Consider the following 15,804-nt stretch of genomic DNA (forward strand, 5'->3'; position numbering starts at 1 on the left):
ATTCAGAACTATAATAACATCACTGATCATCTGCCACTAGTGTACTGTTAGTAATTTAATCTGCCTAGTGAGTTTGATGTCTATTAAGCTATTACTTGCAACTGTTCAATTTTTTGAAAGAACAATGTTGTATTGAATATCTTACTAGAGAATTTAAGTTCTAGTTTGAATTGCTACTATTAATGATGAATGGTTGAGTTTTAAAACTTGAAGCAGAAACTACTTTCTAATGTGAAATTTCGTTAAATATATATTTTCCCGATAAGTGTATCTGTTGTCATCACTCATTTGTTGGCAAATATGCAATCTCATAAATTTCCTATTCTATATTTTTATCTTGTCGTCATCACCCATTTGTTGGGCTGTATAAGTGTATCTATTGTCCGGTTTTTCTATCATATTTCCTGATGTACTTCTACATATATATGTTGGTTGTAATCTGCTTGAACGATCCAGTACTTGATATTCCATTCTGTTCTTGTAGGTGAATGGAGCTTGTGTTGTTGGTAGAACTCCGTTGATGGCTTCTTCCTATGTTGAAGAGCATGTTTCATGGTATCCAAGAGTAGCTAGCTTTAACTTGGCAGAGTGTTTTATTTTTCAATCGCAATATTTGTGATTTTGTGGAACATTGTATGGTTATGTATGTGAAGTTTTAAGTTCCTGGGCATGCAATATTTGTAGGTTAAACTGGTTGTTGTGATGTGAATGAGTGTATGGAGTTTCACATGTTCTGTTCTGTACAGAATATATTGTAATAAACCTATTTTGGTTGTTATTTGAAGATTTTCATATTCTTTTTTTCTTTCTGTTTGATATATACTGCTTAAAAAGCGATGTGGATCCACTGCCAGGAAAAATCTGACAATTGGGACCCATCTAAAAACTGGACCATAGAAAACCCTCGAAAATAAAAATGAAATGGACCGCAAAAGGCCATGCCTAGAAAATAAAAAGGCCAAATTGTTGGGCCAGGCCCATGTAGCTAGAGAAAATTAATAGAGAAAATATACAGTAAAAAGGCTGAATTGTTGGGCTAGGCCCATGTAGAAAATCGAATTGGACCGGGCTGAATCTTGTGCCACGTCAGATTGCCACGCTGGATGCCTACGTGGCCTGGGGAGGTTGCTAGTGACCAAAACGCCATAGTAGACGTATTTTGGTCGTAAACGTCTTCGACCATTCCAGAAGAAAGGTCGCTATAGTCAGTTTATGACCGCCAGCTTTTGACCTTCTGTTTTTGGTCACAAAAAGGTCGCAAATGGAAATTTGTGACCTTTCAGTGACCAATAGTGGTGGTCACAAGTTGACATATTTCTTGTAGTGGCATCCGACAATATGGGCCCATGTTGAAAACCCTCATGTAGCTCCGTCTAGAACCCTCACTCTGCTCTTCGCGCCACATTCATGCCGGTCAAAGCAGACGTGACCGCATGAAATGACGGCATGTTTCCCTACACACATTCATGCCCGCCGACCAGCCAATTGGCCTGCCCAGTATTCACACCGGTGCGTTGGCCGAGAAGCCTACTCTGGCCGCTACCCGCATTGAAGCAGATCCAGTCTGTCAGTCTCGGATATTTAAGCCGTCCACCCACGGATGCAAACCCTACACTGTCGCCTCCCCTCTCCCCAAATTTGCTCCAATGGGAAAGTCGAACAGCTCGAAGTGGTTCTCCGCGACCCCCGCCGGCTCGCGTTCTCCGGGCTTATCTGCATCGACCTCTCCCTCACACGTGAAGCTGAATTATATCTCCTCGAATGACGAAGAGCAGCAACAGTCGTTCCTCCTCGTCGAGGCCACCACAATGAACAAGGAGTTCGTGCAGCAGATAGAGTTGTTGTTGTTGGAGCGGTCGCGCTACAATCGTGATCCAGTGTCACTATCCCAATTGGTCTCCCGCGCAATAGCGACATACAAATAGGATGCTGCATGAAGGAGTCGTTGTCGCCCCTGGTGCGAAGCCATCTCCACCGCGACAAGGAGGTGACACCGATGTCCCTGTCCATTAGCAGTCTAGGAGCCAATGGCTCCCGACTGCCGTGAAGGAGTCATGCTCCTCATCTCGTCCACGGTCCGGGAGCGAGTGGCGCCTGACCGACACGCAGGAGCCTTCACCCTCTCGACGATCTCCAAAGACGCGTGGCCGCTCCACCTACTACCTAGGTGGTGATGGCGGCGGCTCCTCCACATTGACGGTGGCACCCTAGCACCCTTCGAGGCGGCGCAACGGGCAACGTCGGGCATTGTTCAGGCAGTTGGACGTCGCACTTCCTGGATCTTGGAGGAACCCCCGCTCGTTGAGGCATGGCAAGAACCCCCGCTCGTTGAGGCATGGTCCATCAAACGGCCCAGGACCATCGCGGAGACCTCCATGTGAAACTTTGTTAAGTTTCATCACCATTGGTACCACACATAGTTTTTAGTTTTTAAAGTTTTAGATTTTATTGTGAAGTGAAACTTTGTTAAATTTTGTCCCTTTTGGTTGTAATATATCAAAGTTTAACAAATATCATCCAGTCTAGCATGAATTTCATCTTTAAAAAAAAATCCATTAGAAATAGGTCACCTGCCCCGATTGCTGTTCTCGTACATTTGGTGATGTCCACACACAATTGTTATCCTCGGACATTTGGTGATGTCAAGACGTGTCAGAGAAGATTTGGTGTTCAGCCTTTGAGTTGTCCTAAGTTGCTCCCAAACAACGGTAGGCAAACAGTTGCATGCTGAAATAGGTGGCAGGTTGGCTTTAGCAACATGCTGAGACAACTGTGGAGAATTGTCACCGAAACATAATATAATCAACCATCAAATCAGCATAAACACTACACAAGAGGAATAAATTTGCAGAATAAAAAATAAAGCAGTATTAGAAATGTCTTTTTTATATATATAATTGTCTGGTCTCAACAGGCCTGAACGGTACCAGTCATGACGTCTGAGATAACAGAGTATACACAGAGAACAAACTGTCCATTAAAGCAGAAACCCGACATAATAACACACATATCCGAAAAAGCAAAAGCTCACCCATGAAATATTCAGAAGTCACACATAGCACTTGCTATTCTTTTTATATATAGTTTTCTGTTTTTTGGTTTTTTTGTATGTCCATCTACATTTTTTTTTAATTTTTTTTTGGTGTTTTCATGCTCCCTTTTTCCGAACAAACTGGATCTTCATTCCTCATCCGAAGTAGAAGAGTTGAGCATGCCGTAACCAGTGAAAACTCGGCATCTCTTTGTTGTGTATCAAAAGGTATCGCTTCTGAGTAAACTTCTCTCGGTCTGCTGCCCAAAAATAGGCCCACTGCCATTGCTGTGTAGTCCTCTGAAGGTAGGTGCTTGATAGCCTATACTAACTGAAGTTGCTGATCTAGTAAGGAGAGCTTCACGAGGATAGTATGTCCCCTCAAGTCCAACAGATTGAAGCTGAGACGCCAATGAATCAATGTTGGATGTCACGGGGGAACGTGAACCAGAAGAATTTCCATCAGAATAATTTGGTCTGGGAAGCAACCAAATCTCCCATCTTGCACGCCTCCGTATTTTGTCACCCTAACAAAGCAGAAAAAAGTTAAGCCTTTCAATGGGAACTGTGGTGTGACTGGTAGTATGTCACCTAAGGAATATTTTGATAAAGAGTGGTCATATTCAGGGTTCTTTGTCACCAATGTTAAATACAGAGCAAAAGGGAGCATGCGGCGTTATACGTGTACAACTAAGGAAAGCAGCGAGTGAACTGGAATGTGACTGATTCAAGTGACCTTCATTACAAGTTCACATAAGAATTGCAGCAATAAGCTGCCAATTGTAGTAGTGTTTAAAAGTGCAATCTGACATGCCAAATGGCGGCCTAGACTTGTAATTAACATAATTTTTTGTTAATCAAAGGAACTTTGCAAGTGAAGATGTGGTGCTCTATTCATGTGTGATGAAATTTAAAAAAAGACAGCCTGGTGAAATATGAGATCATGTACTTCCTCCGTTCCTAAATATAGTCTTTTTAGAGATTCCACTATGCACTACATAGTGATGTATATTGCTCAATTTACTCCGTATGTAGTCCGTAGTGGAATCTCTAAAGACTTATATTTAGGAAGGGAGGTAGTAGTACAGAACCATAAAAATGCTCTAAGCAATTGCTTCAAGATCCCATTGTGTGGTTGACCACCAAGGATACTAATAGAACTCTTCAGATAAACAAGAAGGATAATCTGGACATAAACAGGGCATGCACTCTAATATTCTTACCCAGTTGTCTGTAACCAAAGGTGGACATACAAGCTATGCCCCGCTGCTATTGCATAAAGAGTGACATAGTAGGCCATAACTGAAGGAGGAGATACAAACTTTTTGAAATGAATCTAAATCATGGTATCTACATTTGTGAAGATTATAGACCAAACTTAGCATTGTTGAGTTCAGAAAGAGAAGCCATTTTCTTTGGAACACTCCTACAACATCTTCAGCATGGCAAGATATGTTAGAATATCATGTTCAACCCTTCTAAAGTTGTGCTTAATCGGTTGTTTATAAGTTATTTATAGCATCACCAATTAAGTTTAATTTTAGATTAAGTCAAATCATGGCAAATGACATCAGAAAATTGATTACCTGTACTTCCACCACAGTAGACTGCATGACTGTATCCAAGATAAACTGTAAACTATTAGTCAAGTTTTTGACTTGTCCAATACGATATAGGAGCCTTTGGACCTGTGCAAAATAATTTAGTTGAGCAATCTGTCCTTTTCTTGTAATAAAGAAAGCAAAATATTTTTTTGAATATTCTGGATAGAGTTGTCTCATCTCATTATGCTCAGAAAAGAACACACACATTTACTAGGCAATGACCCTTTGATATAGCAACAGATGTAGCTTTCGGGAAAAAAAGGGTATAGCAACAGATGCACAAGCACAATTTTTCACAGCTATAAATGCTTAATGAAGTATAGTGTTGAATAAGGGCAAACCACCGTCCGCACAATACACCTGGCAGCTACAAAACAAAATAGAGTAGCAGAAAAGAGAAATGGCTCCCTTTCGAACTTGAAATCTCCAAAACTTTTAACGAGCCCTTTGTTAGCTCTACAATGAAAATATGTGCAAGCCACTTTCAGAGTAGTTTGTGTATTGTAAGTGACACATGCTAGGGCTGATAAGGATCTCAGGACCAAGGAGTGTAGCAATGAGGGTATGGCTTCAAGGAGTGAGGCTAGAGCCATGGCTCCGCAGATGAGAGGGAGAAAAGGTTGGGGACAGGGATTATAACTTTACTAGTAGTTGATAATTCTCATTGATTGCATAATACACATGGATAGAAAAGTCTGACTTGGTGCTGGGAAAGAGGATCTCTAGTTTCCTAACAAATGGTATTTGTACATTCCTAACTAGATCGATCTCCTGCCTTGCAAAACTATAACTAGTGAAAAGAAAAATAAGAGCATTCACTTGGCAATCTTATGGGCCATACCACTGTCTTGCTTATCTCAACTATTAAAAATAATGCACATCCAGGACAGAATGACGCAAAAATCCACAACATTTAAACAAGCTAATGACTAATCCAGAAGTATTCCAAGCATAACAGACAATCAAAAGTTTTCAGGTCAACATGACAATAAGATGGAGTCATGGAGATGGTATTCTGGATACACAAGAGGAAAGGGCAATCATTCTCAACCTTGGGAATAAAACTGGGAATCTACAGAGACAAAAATCTACTGATGTCTGCACCAGTTTTTGCTAGCGTCATGCGACTTTAAGTTTGTTGAGTACAATATGAGAAAGCTTAATCACATCAAACAATCATGCTGACAAGCGAAAAAATGGAAAAAATTGTTCTAAAAGATAACCTGTTTTTCTATGTCAAATATAATTTTCAAGTATAACGTACTTTTTGGGACAAATGTACACATAATTTTCAAGTATCCAATCTAAATATAATCAAAAATACTAGTCAAAGTTTTGAGGTTTGACATTGCTAATGTCCAGAACGGCAGCTTTTAGGGATCGTAAAATTCTAGCAAATATATGAGCAAGACCAAAACTGTTGAAAACAAGAAAAAATGGAAAAATATTGTTCTAAAATATAACTTGCTTTTCTATGTCAACACTTTAAAGTTCATAAGTGAGTTAAACTAATTGTAGGTTCCTTTAAAGTGACGACCATTGACTATATATATAGCAGCGACATTCTTCCAAGCCTTGCATAAATACGAGTGACAGTCTTCAACTATTTCCGTCCAGAAAAAAACATTCTAACTGCAGACAGTTCACGACAGAGTGGCAGGAATTGCCCGAAACAGAACTTGATTGCAGGTGCTACCAATGAAGTGTTGATACATATGCACTCTACAATAAACAATAATATAAAGATATATTGAAAAACAATGGACGGCTTGTGAAGTGGTGGGCCAGCATAGATGTTACAGGTGGAGCTACAAGGAACACAAACCGTCAGTCCATGCAAAGTTCATATAAATCTGTGGTGGCAAAAGAAGGTGAATTCAAGTGCAACATTACCAGATCATACATATTCATAGCAGACCCCAGGAATTTAGATATTATTTTCCAACTAAAAATTAAGGAATTTTGATATTATTTCATGGAGAAGGTACTTCCTATATTCATGTTATCGCACTGGTGGTGCACACGACCAGGAGCAGTAGTCCTTTGAGAGACGGTGAATTTTAACATGTTCCACCCAAAAACATGACCACCAGCGCTCCTCTATTCTAGCAGAACCCAGGAATTTAGATGCTCCCTCCGTCCAGAATTATAAGATGTTCCAACTTTTTTTCATGTGTATAGACGCGTTTTTTCACTCATTTCAGTCAGTATGTAGTCCATATTGAGATATCCAAAACATCATATATTTCGGAAGGGAGTATTATTTTCCAACTCAAAGAAAGGAATTTATATATTATTTCAGAGACACTGTACTTCCTATATTCATGTAACAGAACATAGATATTCATAGCAGACCCCAGGAATTTAGATATTATTTTTCAACTCAATTTTTATTTTTTACATCATGGCTCGCCCCCGCTCCGCTCGTCCCTCCTAGCTCCGCATAGCCCGCAGCCCCGCCGCCGTTGAATCCCCGTCGGTAACCGACCCTCCCTTCCCAGCCCCGCCGCTGCTATGCCATGACGTCGTCCAACGCGGACCAAGCCGACCACGGAGCGACCCTCTTCGGTGAGCTCGTGTCCTCCGGTGACCGCTAGCTCGACTCGGGGAGCAAGTCCTCCGCGCGTTCCTACTGCAAGGTCGCCCGCCATCCCTGCCGACGCACCCTGCCCCTGGCCCCGCGGCGCCACCCAGGCAGCCTGTCAGGAGCCGCCTTGGCCCCCGCTCCGAGGTGCACCGAGCCTCCGACGCCAACGCGGATGGTTTCCGCCGTTGTCGCCCGACCATGGTGGCCAGCCCCGCCCACTAGCGCACCGCCCGGCACGGACCCGGGCCGGGACCAAGGGGCCGACAACGACCCAGGCCATGGCCACGGCCCTGGACGTGCACGTCGCCGCGGCCGCAAGTGTAGGCGCACGGAACCTCAGCCCACCGGCCGCCAACAGCATGGCGGTGGACAACCTGGGATGGCACGCCGGTCTCCAAACCTCCCGTGCGGATGGTGTGGCCACGGCGACGGGATGGCTTGTCCCGCCCGACACGTATGGCCGCTCAGCCAGGGAACGACATGCTATCGTGGCATAGTCAGCCTAGAGCCCACCATCGTCGTCACCGTGCCAGAAAAGGAAAGGGTAAAAGGCAAGATAAGCCCACTTTACCCATGGGCCAGGAGGGCAACGCTAACGCTACCCCTGAGGGCGCGATATCAGGCTTGGCAAGGACAGCTGGCAACGCACCAATGGTTGCGGCTGCATCGGATCCGTTTGGAATCTCTATAATCCAGAGGCCACCCACGAGCCTGAGGACGATCGCACGGGACCACCAGCCACCTCCCTTGATCCATCGGCTTGTCACGACCTGGCCGTTCTTAGCAAGGTCCCAGACTCGCAAGCAGGACGTGCCAGAACAGATAGCCTCCATGTCGGGGCAAAGTGGTGCTCACCCCATTACTGATGTCAAGATGGGGCCGATCCCATGCACGAACAAGTCCACGACCCAATCCGCGCGCTTAGAGATGGATCGTGAGGCGCACGATCTTGACTCCCCTCTCTGGCCCGCACACCGCCGATCCCACCCTCAAAAGGATCACTACCGCCCTCCCCAGACCAGCGGGACCCGCAGGCACCCATGCAGAATTCGATGGGCCCAATCACTCCAGGGCCTGCTCCGGTCCCGAGCTGGCACGTCAGAACATGCATGGGTCTGGGCCAGGCCGCTTCGCTACCCCACCATCATCATGCGCCGATCACGCGGACGCGCAACAACCGCTGACGCTAGGAGACTTCTTGGCCGCAGCCACCAAAGAGCTCAACGTGTTGCTGCCGGCGCCTAGGAAGAGACCACGCGACCCTCTTGCTTTCACCCCCCCCCCCCGGGTGGCCGTTTGGCTACCACCACGCCACCCACCGCCGAAAGACGCGCACAAGTTCAGGTGCTTCGCACACTTGGCATCGTTGGGACCAACCAGATCTCAGCCGCTGAGATGAAGGCATACGACAACTTGCTTGTGGCGCCCATCCCATTGTCAGTGCTAAGGGCCATCTTTGCACTAGTCGATCGCGAGAACCCAGCTTGCTTGCCGTCGTAGCAGACTGCCCCGGCGTGCGTTGACATCGCGTGCGAGACTTAGGGCTCCCCTAGCAGTCCCTCCCCCATCGGTCCAATCTTTTATGGATCACGGCCTCAAGATCGTCGTTTTGAATGTGTGTCGGCTCAAGGCATGCACGCGGCGCCTTGCTATCCGCACACTGCTTGACACCAAAGACGCGTCCATTGTATGCTTGCAAGAAACGAAGATGGAGTTGCTTTGCTCGCCTTTGTCCTTGACACGCTAGGCTCGGAGTTTGACAACTACACGTACCTCCCGGCCCAAGGAACGTGCGACGATATATTCTTCTCGCATGGAAAAGCAGTGTTGTGACTATCACGACCCCTTTGTTCACCGCCAACGCACTCTCGGCCAAGGTCGCCACAACCGCCGACACGCCGTGGTGGCTTACGGTTGTCTACGGACCCCAGGAAGAAGTGGCCAAGGTCGCCTTCTTGCAGGAGCTGCGAGAGATCCGAGCAAGCTGCCCCAGACCTTGGATGCTTTATGGTGACTTCAATCTCATCCTTTGCACCGAGGACAAGAGCATGAGCAATCTCAATAGACGCATGATGGCCAAATTCCGCCGACTCGTCAACGACCTCGCACTCAAGGAGGTCTGCCTCAATGGGCGCCAGTACACGTGGTCGAACGAGCAGTCACCGCTGACGTTGGTGCACCTTGGCCACGTGCTGTGCACCTCGAACAAGACGCACATGGTGAATGCCACCTACGGTGCCTTGCGTCTGTCGTGTCGGACCACTGCTCGTTGTTGCTGGATTGCGTCCCCGCGCCTATGATGCATCGCAGATTCCATTTCGAGGACCACTGGTTGCGCATGGACGGGTTCCATGATAAAATGACCACGACTTGGGGTTCCGCTCATGACCCGGACCCATTCCGCCGCTGATGCTGCGCCTACAAGCCACAGCGCGCAGCTTGACGAGTTGGAGTGCCAAAGCAGTAGGCAACGTCAAGGCCAAGCTGGCTATTTCACACGAGCTCATTGCGCACTTTGACAAGGCCCTGGAAGAATGCATCCTCACGCCTCCTGAAGACTGACCGCGCAAACAACTGAAGGTTTCTTACCCTGGCCTCACGTCCCTGGAGCATATGATTGCAAGACAGCACGCCCGCCTCGCCAACCTCAAAGACGGAGACGCCAACACCGCCTTCTTCCACCGACAATGCTCCTTCCGAGGGCGGAAAACCGCGTCTTCAGCCTCTCCATGCACGGCACGGTGCTCACCGAGCACGACGCAATGGCGGGGGCTGCATTCCGGCACTACAATGCCCCGGCATAGCGTAGAGCGCAAACACACGATGGACTTGTCGCGGGCTCATCGAGGGGAGCGATCTCTCAGATCTTGACGTGCCCTTCTGCCCAACGGAGATCTGGGAAGCCATAAAGCGCCTGCCCGCGCGCAAGTCGCCAGGGCCCGAAGGCTTTACTGCTGAATTCTTGCGGGCGTGTTGGAGCACCATCAAGTAGGATTTCGTGGACGTGTTCCAGCAGCTATTCGAGCTACGCAGCCGAGGCTTCTGCAAGTTAAACCACGCCCTCCTAATGCTCATGTCGAAGTGTGTTAACACCGAAGAGCTGCACGATTATTGCCCGATTTGCTTAATCTATATCATGGCCAAGATCTTCACCAAGGCACTATCGTTGCTGCTTTCCCTAAAGCTGGATCTCCTTGTCAGCCGCAATCAAAACGTGTTCATCATCGAAAGAAGCCTCCATGATAACTTCGTGCTCGTCAGGCAATCACTCCAGCTACTGCACCAACTAGGTGCCCCCAGAGTGATGCTCAAGGAGATCCAGAGCCATCGTAATATGAGCGTTGACAAGGAGGGTTCGGGAACCGCTTCCTCAAGTGGGTTGCTATCCTCTTGTCCTCCGCCAGCACTCGCGTCTTGATGAATGGTGTACCAGGCCCCCCTATTTGGCACCAAGAAGGGCTTCAGCACGGCAACTCCTTGTCCCTGCAACTATTCGTCCTTCAGCGCGCCCATGAAACTGACATCCTTGCATAGTTGCATCCCAGAGGCTGATTACAAAGATATCGCTCTACGCCGACGATGTCATGCTCTTCTGCCATGCCACAGAGAGCGACGTGTCCGTGGTCAAAGAGATCCTTGCCTTGTTTGGCAGAGCGTCCGGCCTAAAGGTAAACTACGCTAAGAGCTATGCCACGGTCCTGCATGGGGACCAGACCACCGAGTCCATATCCAGCTTGGGATGCCCAGTCACCAAGCTCCCGATCACCTACCTCGGCATCCCCTTGACGACGCGCAGCCCCTCCGCTGTGCAACTGCAACCCCTCGTCGACAAGGTCGCCGACCGCCTGCCCATTTGGAAGGCATGGCTCATGAACAAAGCCGGCAGACTGGCCCTTGTCAAGTTCATCCTTTGTGCCATCCCGGTCCACCAGTTGCTTGCGTTCGCTCCTCCGAAGAAAACCTTGCAACAGGTCGAGAAACTTCAGAGGGGATTTCTCTGTTCTGGGCACGCTATGGCCAAGGGAGGGCATTGCCATGTCACTGGCGTCAAGTTTGCCACCCACACGAGCTTGCCGGCCTTGGATTCCGCTACACGGCCACTTTCCAAGGCTCAATGCACTGCTACTCATGGAAGCTAATTTGGAAGTCTTGGGCGCCGCCTCGGGTCAAATTCTTTCACTGGCTGGCCAACCTCGACCGCTGCTTGACCGCGGATTGTTTGGCTCGCCACGATCTACAACATCACCCACGCTGCCTACTCTGCGATCTGGCGCCAGAAACGATACGACACTTGCTGCTGCACTGCCCTTTCACATGGCAGGCATGGCATGAGACGTTGCCTGGCTTCGCATATCGATGAAGATCCCCAACCAAGAGCCCACACTCATGGACTGGTGGTGGCACGCCAAGGCCAACATGCCGCAGATGCAGCGCAAGGCCCTGCAATCCATCGCGCTCCTTGTAGCATAGGAACAGTTGCGTCTTCGACAACACAACGCCCTCCCTAGACATGCTATTGGTTAGAATCAAGGAGGAAGCCTGCCTCTGGGCAAAGGCCGAAGCCGCAGGACTTAAGAGTGGTTCTGCCCCCTTCATGGGATGTGCATTAAGAGTCTGTAACCTGATAACCCGATCGTCCGCCCTCAGACGCTTGTAACTAACTTCCTTCCTTTTCAGCGAAAAGAAACGCAAATCTTTTGCATTTTCTTGAAAAAAAATAACTCAAAAATAAAAGAATTTAGATATTATTTCAGGGACAATGTACTTCCTAAATTCATGTTATCGCACTGGTGGTAGTCCTTAGTGCGAAGGCAGCGCTCCTGCTGGTTGCTAGAAAAAAAATGCAAGTTATACATTTTTGTTTCGCTATATGGTCATGTTAGTAACATTACAACGCCATTTTTTTTTATAAAATGTTGCTATCAATGTCCAAGTGCGTCCAATACAAACCACTACGTACAACTTTAATTTTCATTTCCTCTATACTGATCATTTATCCAAACATTGCTACTACAGAACTATGGGCTGTCAAGTACAGAAGCACGTGATAAATTTCTTTAGTTTGAAGGAACAAGTGTCAATTCATGTTCAATTGCATCCAAACCAGAATTTAAATTATCTTGGCGTAAATTTCCATGTTCTGATTTCATTTGCAAGCAATGAATGCACACATCCTAAGAAAATCTATATTTTTTAATGCAGGGAGCTCAGATAATAAAACACAAGTGCCAGTGTTAGAAAATGATTTGCCAAAAGTAGAAGAAAGAATCACAAGGTTCAGTGTTTGCATTTGGACAAAAGAAGTAGGACTTACATAGCACCATAAACCAAGCATTGGAGCACACAATGCGCCGAATTAACTAACTATCAAGGGTAGAGTCCGAAAGTGCACGAATAATTGCATAGATTGAGGCTCTTTATTTGATGTTACTTAGAAGTGTCAATGCTATTTGTGTATGGCCAGATTTCATTTCATTTTATTGAAATCCACAACAAACGGCTACATTTAAAGAGTACTTGAGTATGTCTCTTCTTGTAACCCGAGAACTTACACCGATCAGGTAACAGGGGAAGAAAGAATCATAAAAAATTAACTTGGAACAGATTTATCTAATTTAAGATGTGCAGGAGCTGAATTCCAATGCAACTGTAGCTTCATGTGGCAGAGTCTAAATTTTCTAGGCATGATGTAAAGCTCTTTACCCAAGTTATATCAACCACACCATAAGTATACATCCAATGTCCAACTGATAGCAAATCAACCACACCATTACTAAACATCCAATGTTAACTGATACCAAAATAGCAAACCTGCAAACTCAGTTTGAATGGATAAAAAATGCTAAATGACAACTCTCCATCTCCCACTCAATCAGCAAGTAAACAACTATAGAAGGTGACCAGAACATTACTAGACTATTGATGACTTTCCGAATAGACTGCTGGATTATAGTAGCAAAGCAATAAAGAACTGGGGATTTTTCTAAAATAAAACCACCGTGTAAAACCAGCAAACTAACCTGGTTAAAGCCAGCAATCAAGGATAATGGCACCCAACCACGGTCATCCATATGTCTCCTCAAGAATATGTCCTTGCACAAATTTTCATCACTGCAAAAAATGAGCAAGCGGGCAAGCGGCTCAATAAAATGACCTCAGTGGTGGCGTAGTGTTTTCTATAAATTAAGACGGAGAAATACCTAAAGTAGTAGTCTATCTGCACCAGTAGGTCCCTTTGAAGTTGTTCCAGTGGAGAAATTAGCATGGCTGGAGGGGTTGGTGGAGGAGGCGCAAAAGGAAGGGCTTGAAGACCATCCGAAGGGGGCACGGCAAAATAGTAAACATGAGGTGCCATCTCTGCTGTTTAAAATAAAGCAAATTAAGGTGACATAACAATTGCACAAAGCCATGTTCTCACAAAGAGCATGAATAACATACCAGGGAATCCCATAGGCGCCCCATAAGGTGGTGTCTGTGGAGCAGCAGTTCCATAAGGTGGTGTCTGTGGAGTGGCAGGGCCGGCAAATGGTGGCGCAGGAGGTCCCGCCGCTAAAACAGCCAGAGGAGGAGGAGCCCTAATGTACGATGGCTGGTGAACTCGATGCTGGTGCCCTGGCCCATGTCCATCTCTACGGCCGCCACCACGCCGTTGCCCATCAAACCCACCATGGTGCTCATGACCATGGCGACTACCACCTCCACCATTACCCCTTCTGCTCCCCCCACCATAACTGCCACCTCGGCCATGAGGATGGGAACCAAAACGGCCATTCTGATGATGAACGCCGGTACCATTGCTCCGGGCATTAGGAGAGTATCCTACAGATTGCTCTGGAATAAGAGCATGCATCTCTGGCCCGTCATCCCCTGCAGGCATCATCAACACACGCCGGACTGGTGGACTACTGGTCACGTCGTCCTTAACAGTGGTAGCATCCGGAGCGCCAGAGATGTCCAAAGACACCGGTAAAATCACTGTCTCCTGAGACCATTCCCACAAGCAATCAAAACACAATCTGGTCAGACCGTACAAAATATAAACACCAAAAATCCTAAATAGATCAAACACTGAGACAGGATCCAACTCCTATAATACTAAGTAAATCGAACACTGAAATAAACTAACAGCTCACAGTGGAAGGAGGAGGAACGTACCAGTGCATCCTGATCAGGGGTAGCATCCGGAGCGTCGGAGATGTCCAAGGACACGGGCAAGATAGCTGCCACCTGAGACCATTCCAACAATAGCAAAAGCAATATCATCAGACGGTACGAAATCTAACCGCAATAAATCATAAATGAATCAAGCACTGATACGAAATCCAACTCCGATAGTAAGTAAATCAGAAACTGAGATGAACTGACAACTCACAGTGGAAGGGGGAGGAGCGGCCTTAGGCGACGCCTTGGGCGGTGTGGGCGGCTGGGGAGAGGCCAGCCCAGGAAGCGCCGGCCAGGAGTCGGCGTCCATGATGGGGCTCCCGGGCGCCACCAGCACCGGCCCGTTCTCCGGGCGCTTCCACGCGGTGGCGGCCGCCCTCTTCGCCGCGACGGGACTACCGTGGGGCGGCGTCCCCGCGCCAGCGAGGGCAGCGTGCGGGTCGGCGGCAACGGAAGCCATCCTCCACACCTCCTCTATCCGATCGGGCGGTGCAGGTTCCACGGGGCGATGAATCAAACGCGGAGGCGGTCGGCGGGGATGACGATGGCGGATGGCGGCGGGATCGGTTCTCAGTGGTACGGCATGGGTCGATCGGGGCCGAGAGTTCCAAATATTGCCGCGCCGGCGGCGATCGGATCGGGGAGGGGGAGCAGCGGGAGGATGAGGAGGAGGCGGTGGTGCGGCGCGGCGGCTCGCTGCTCTTCCCTACCCTTCCCTTCCCACGGGCGGAATGGACGCGGAGGGGATCGCCCCCTTGCCGGTGGGGCACAAAAGGGGAGCCGCACGCAGCCAGCCAGGTCCATTCACACCGTCCCGGGCCGTCCGATCCGGATCGATCGACGGCCGTGGTGCCTCGTGGGCCCCGGCGCCGCTCTAAAGTTGCTCGCGCTGGCGTCTGCTTGGCTGACGAGCGCGCTGGCGCCGCACCACCTGGCCCACCTGGCTGCGGCGCTGGTGGTTGCTGTGGGTGTGACACCTCGGGGGAGTGGGACGGCCGTCCGATGGAACATCGACGGCTGCGAGGTTGCGGAGGATCCACGTCCGGGCAAAGCGTCGTCCGGATTCGCAAATCCACCGGCTGCGGACCGCACACGCCGCCCCCGCTACGGCTGTTGCTGGATTTCAATAAGTGCGCGTCTCTTCGTTAAACAGACGGAATTAGCGGACGAGAAATGTTACTCTGGTTGCGTGTATCTTCGATTCAGATTCGCTGACTTGCCGTCTGGTCTCGTCGGTTGGATTGAAAAGCGGCGGTTCAGATCGGATACTACAGTGTGGTTAACATTGATGTGCTTAACAGTAATTCCTATGAACAGTGATTTGGCAAATCTCAGCGTACAATTCTTGATCCCGCGACAAAGGCAGCGGGGACTTACTGTGGCTAAGTCAGTGAATCCGGTCGCAACATGATACTTTCTAT

General features: G+C 48.1%; 1 protein-coding gene across 3 annotated transcripts; it reads right to left on the minus strand.

Annotated features, from left to right (window-relative positions):
• Positions 1–2,868: 2,868 nt before the first annotated feature.
• On the minus strand, positions 2,869–15,142 carry LOC125552673 (la-related protein 1B-like). Of its 3 annotated transcripts, none has more exons than XM_048716304.1 (7): positions 14,595–15,142; positions 14,378–14,449; positions 13,661–14,204; positions 13,423–13,525; positions 13,243–13,333; positions 4,618–4,719; positions 2,869–3,558 (listed from the first exon to the last, which is right to left on the minus strand). In XM_048716304.1, exons 1-7 carry the CDS (start codon positions 14,841–14,843, stop codon positions 3,253–3,255), a joined length of 1,467 nt encoding a protein of 488 aa, XP_048572261.1. In that variant the 5' UTR covers positions 14,844–15,142; the 3' UTR covers positions 2,869–3,252. The 3 variants fall into 3 exon arrangements, with proteins under 3 accessions (XP_048572261.1, XP_048572260.1, XP_048572259.1); XM_048716303.1 differs by having other exon boundaries at positions 13,423–13,579; positions 14,595–15,141; XM_048716302.1 differs by having other exon boundaries at positions 13,423–13,582; positions 14,595–15,141.
• Positions 15,143–15,804: the final 662 nt, after the last annotated feature.

The sequence above is a fragment of the Triticum urartu genome, chromosome 4, assembly GCF_003073215.2.
Source record: "Triticum urartu cultivar G1812 chromosome 4, Tu2.1, whole genome shotgun sequence".
NCBI lineage: Eukaryota > Viridiplantae > Streptophyta > Magnoliopsida > Poales > Poaceae > Triticum > Triticum urartu.

Coding starts and splice junctions, on each gene's coding strand:
- LOC125552673 (XM_048716302.1), bottom strand. CDS start 14,843: ATGGCTTCCGTTGCCGCCGACCCGCACGCTGCCCTCGCTGGCGCGGGG. Junction 13,334..13,422: donor CAGATAGACTACTACTTTAG/GTATTTCTCCGT, acceptor CATTTTTTGCAG/TGATGAAAATTTGTGCAAGG. Junction 3,559..4,617: donor CTACTGTGGTGGAAGTACAG/GTAATCAATTTT, acceptor CTGCTTTGTTAG/GGTGACAAAATACGGAGGCG.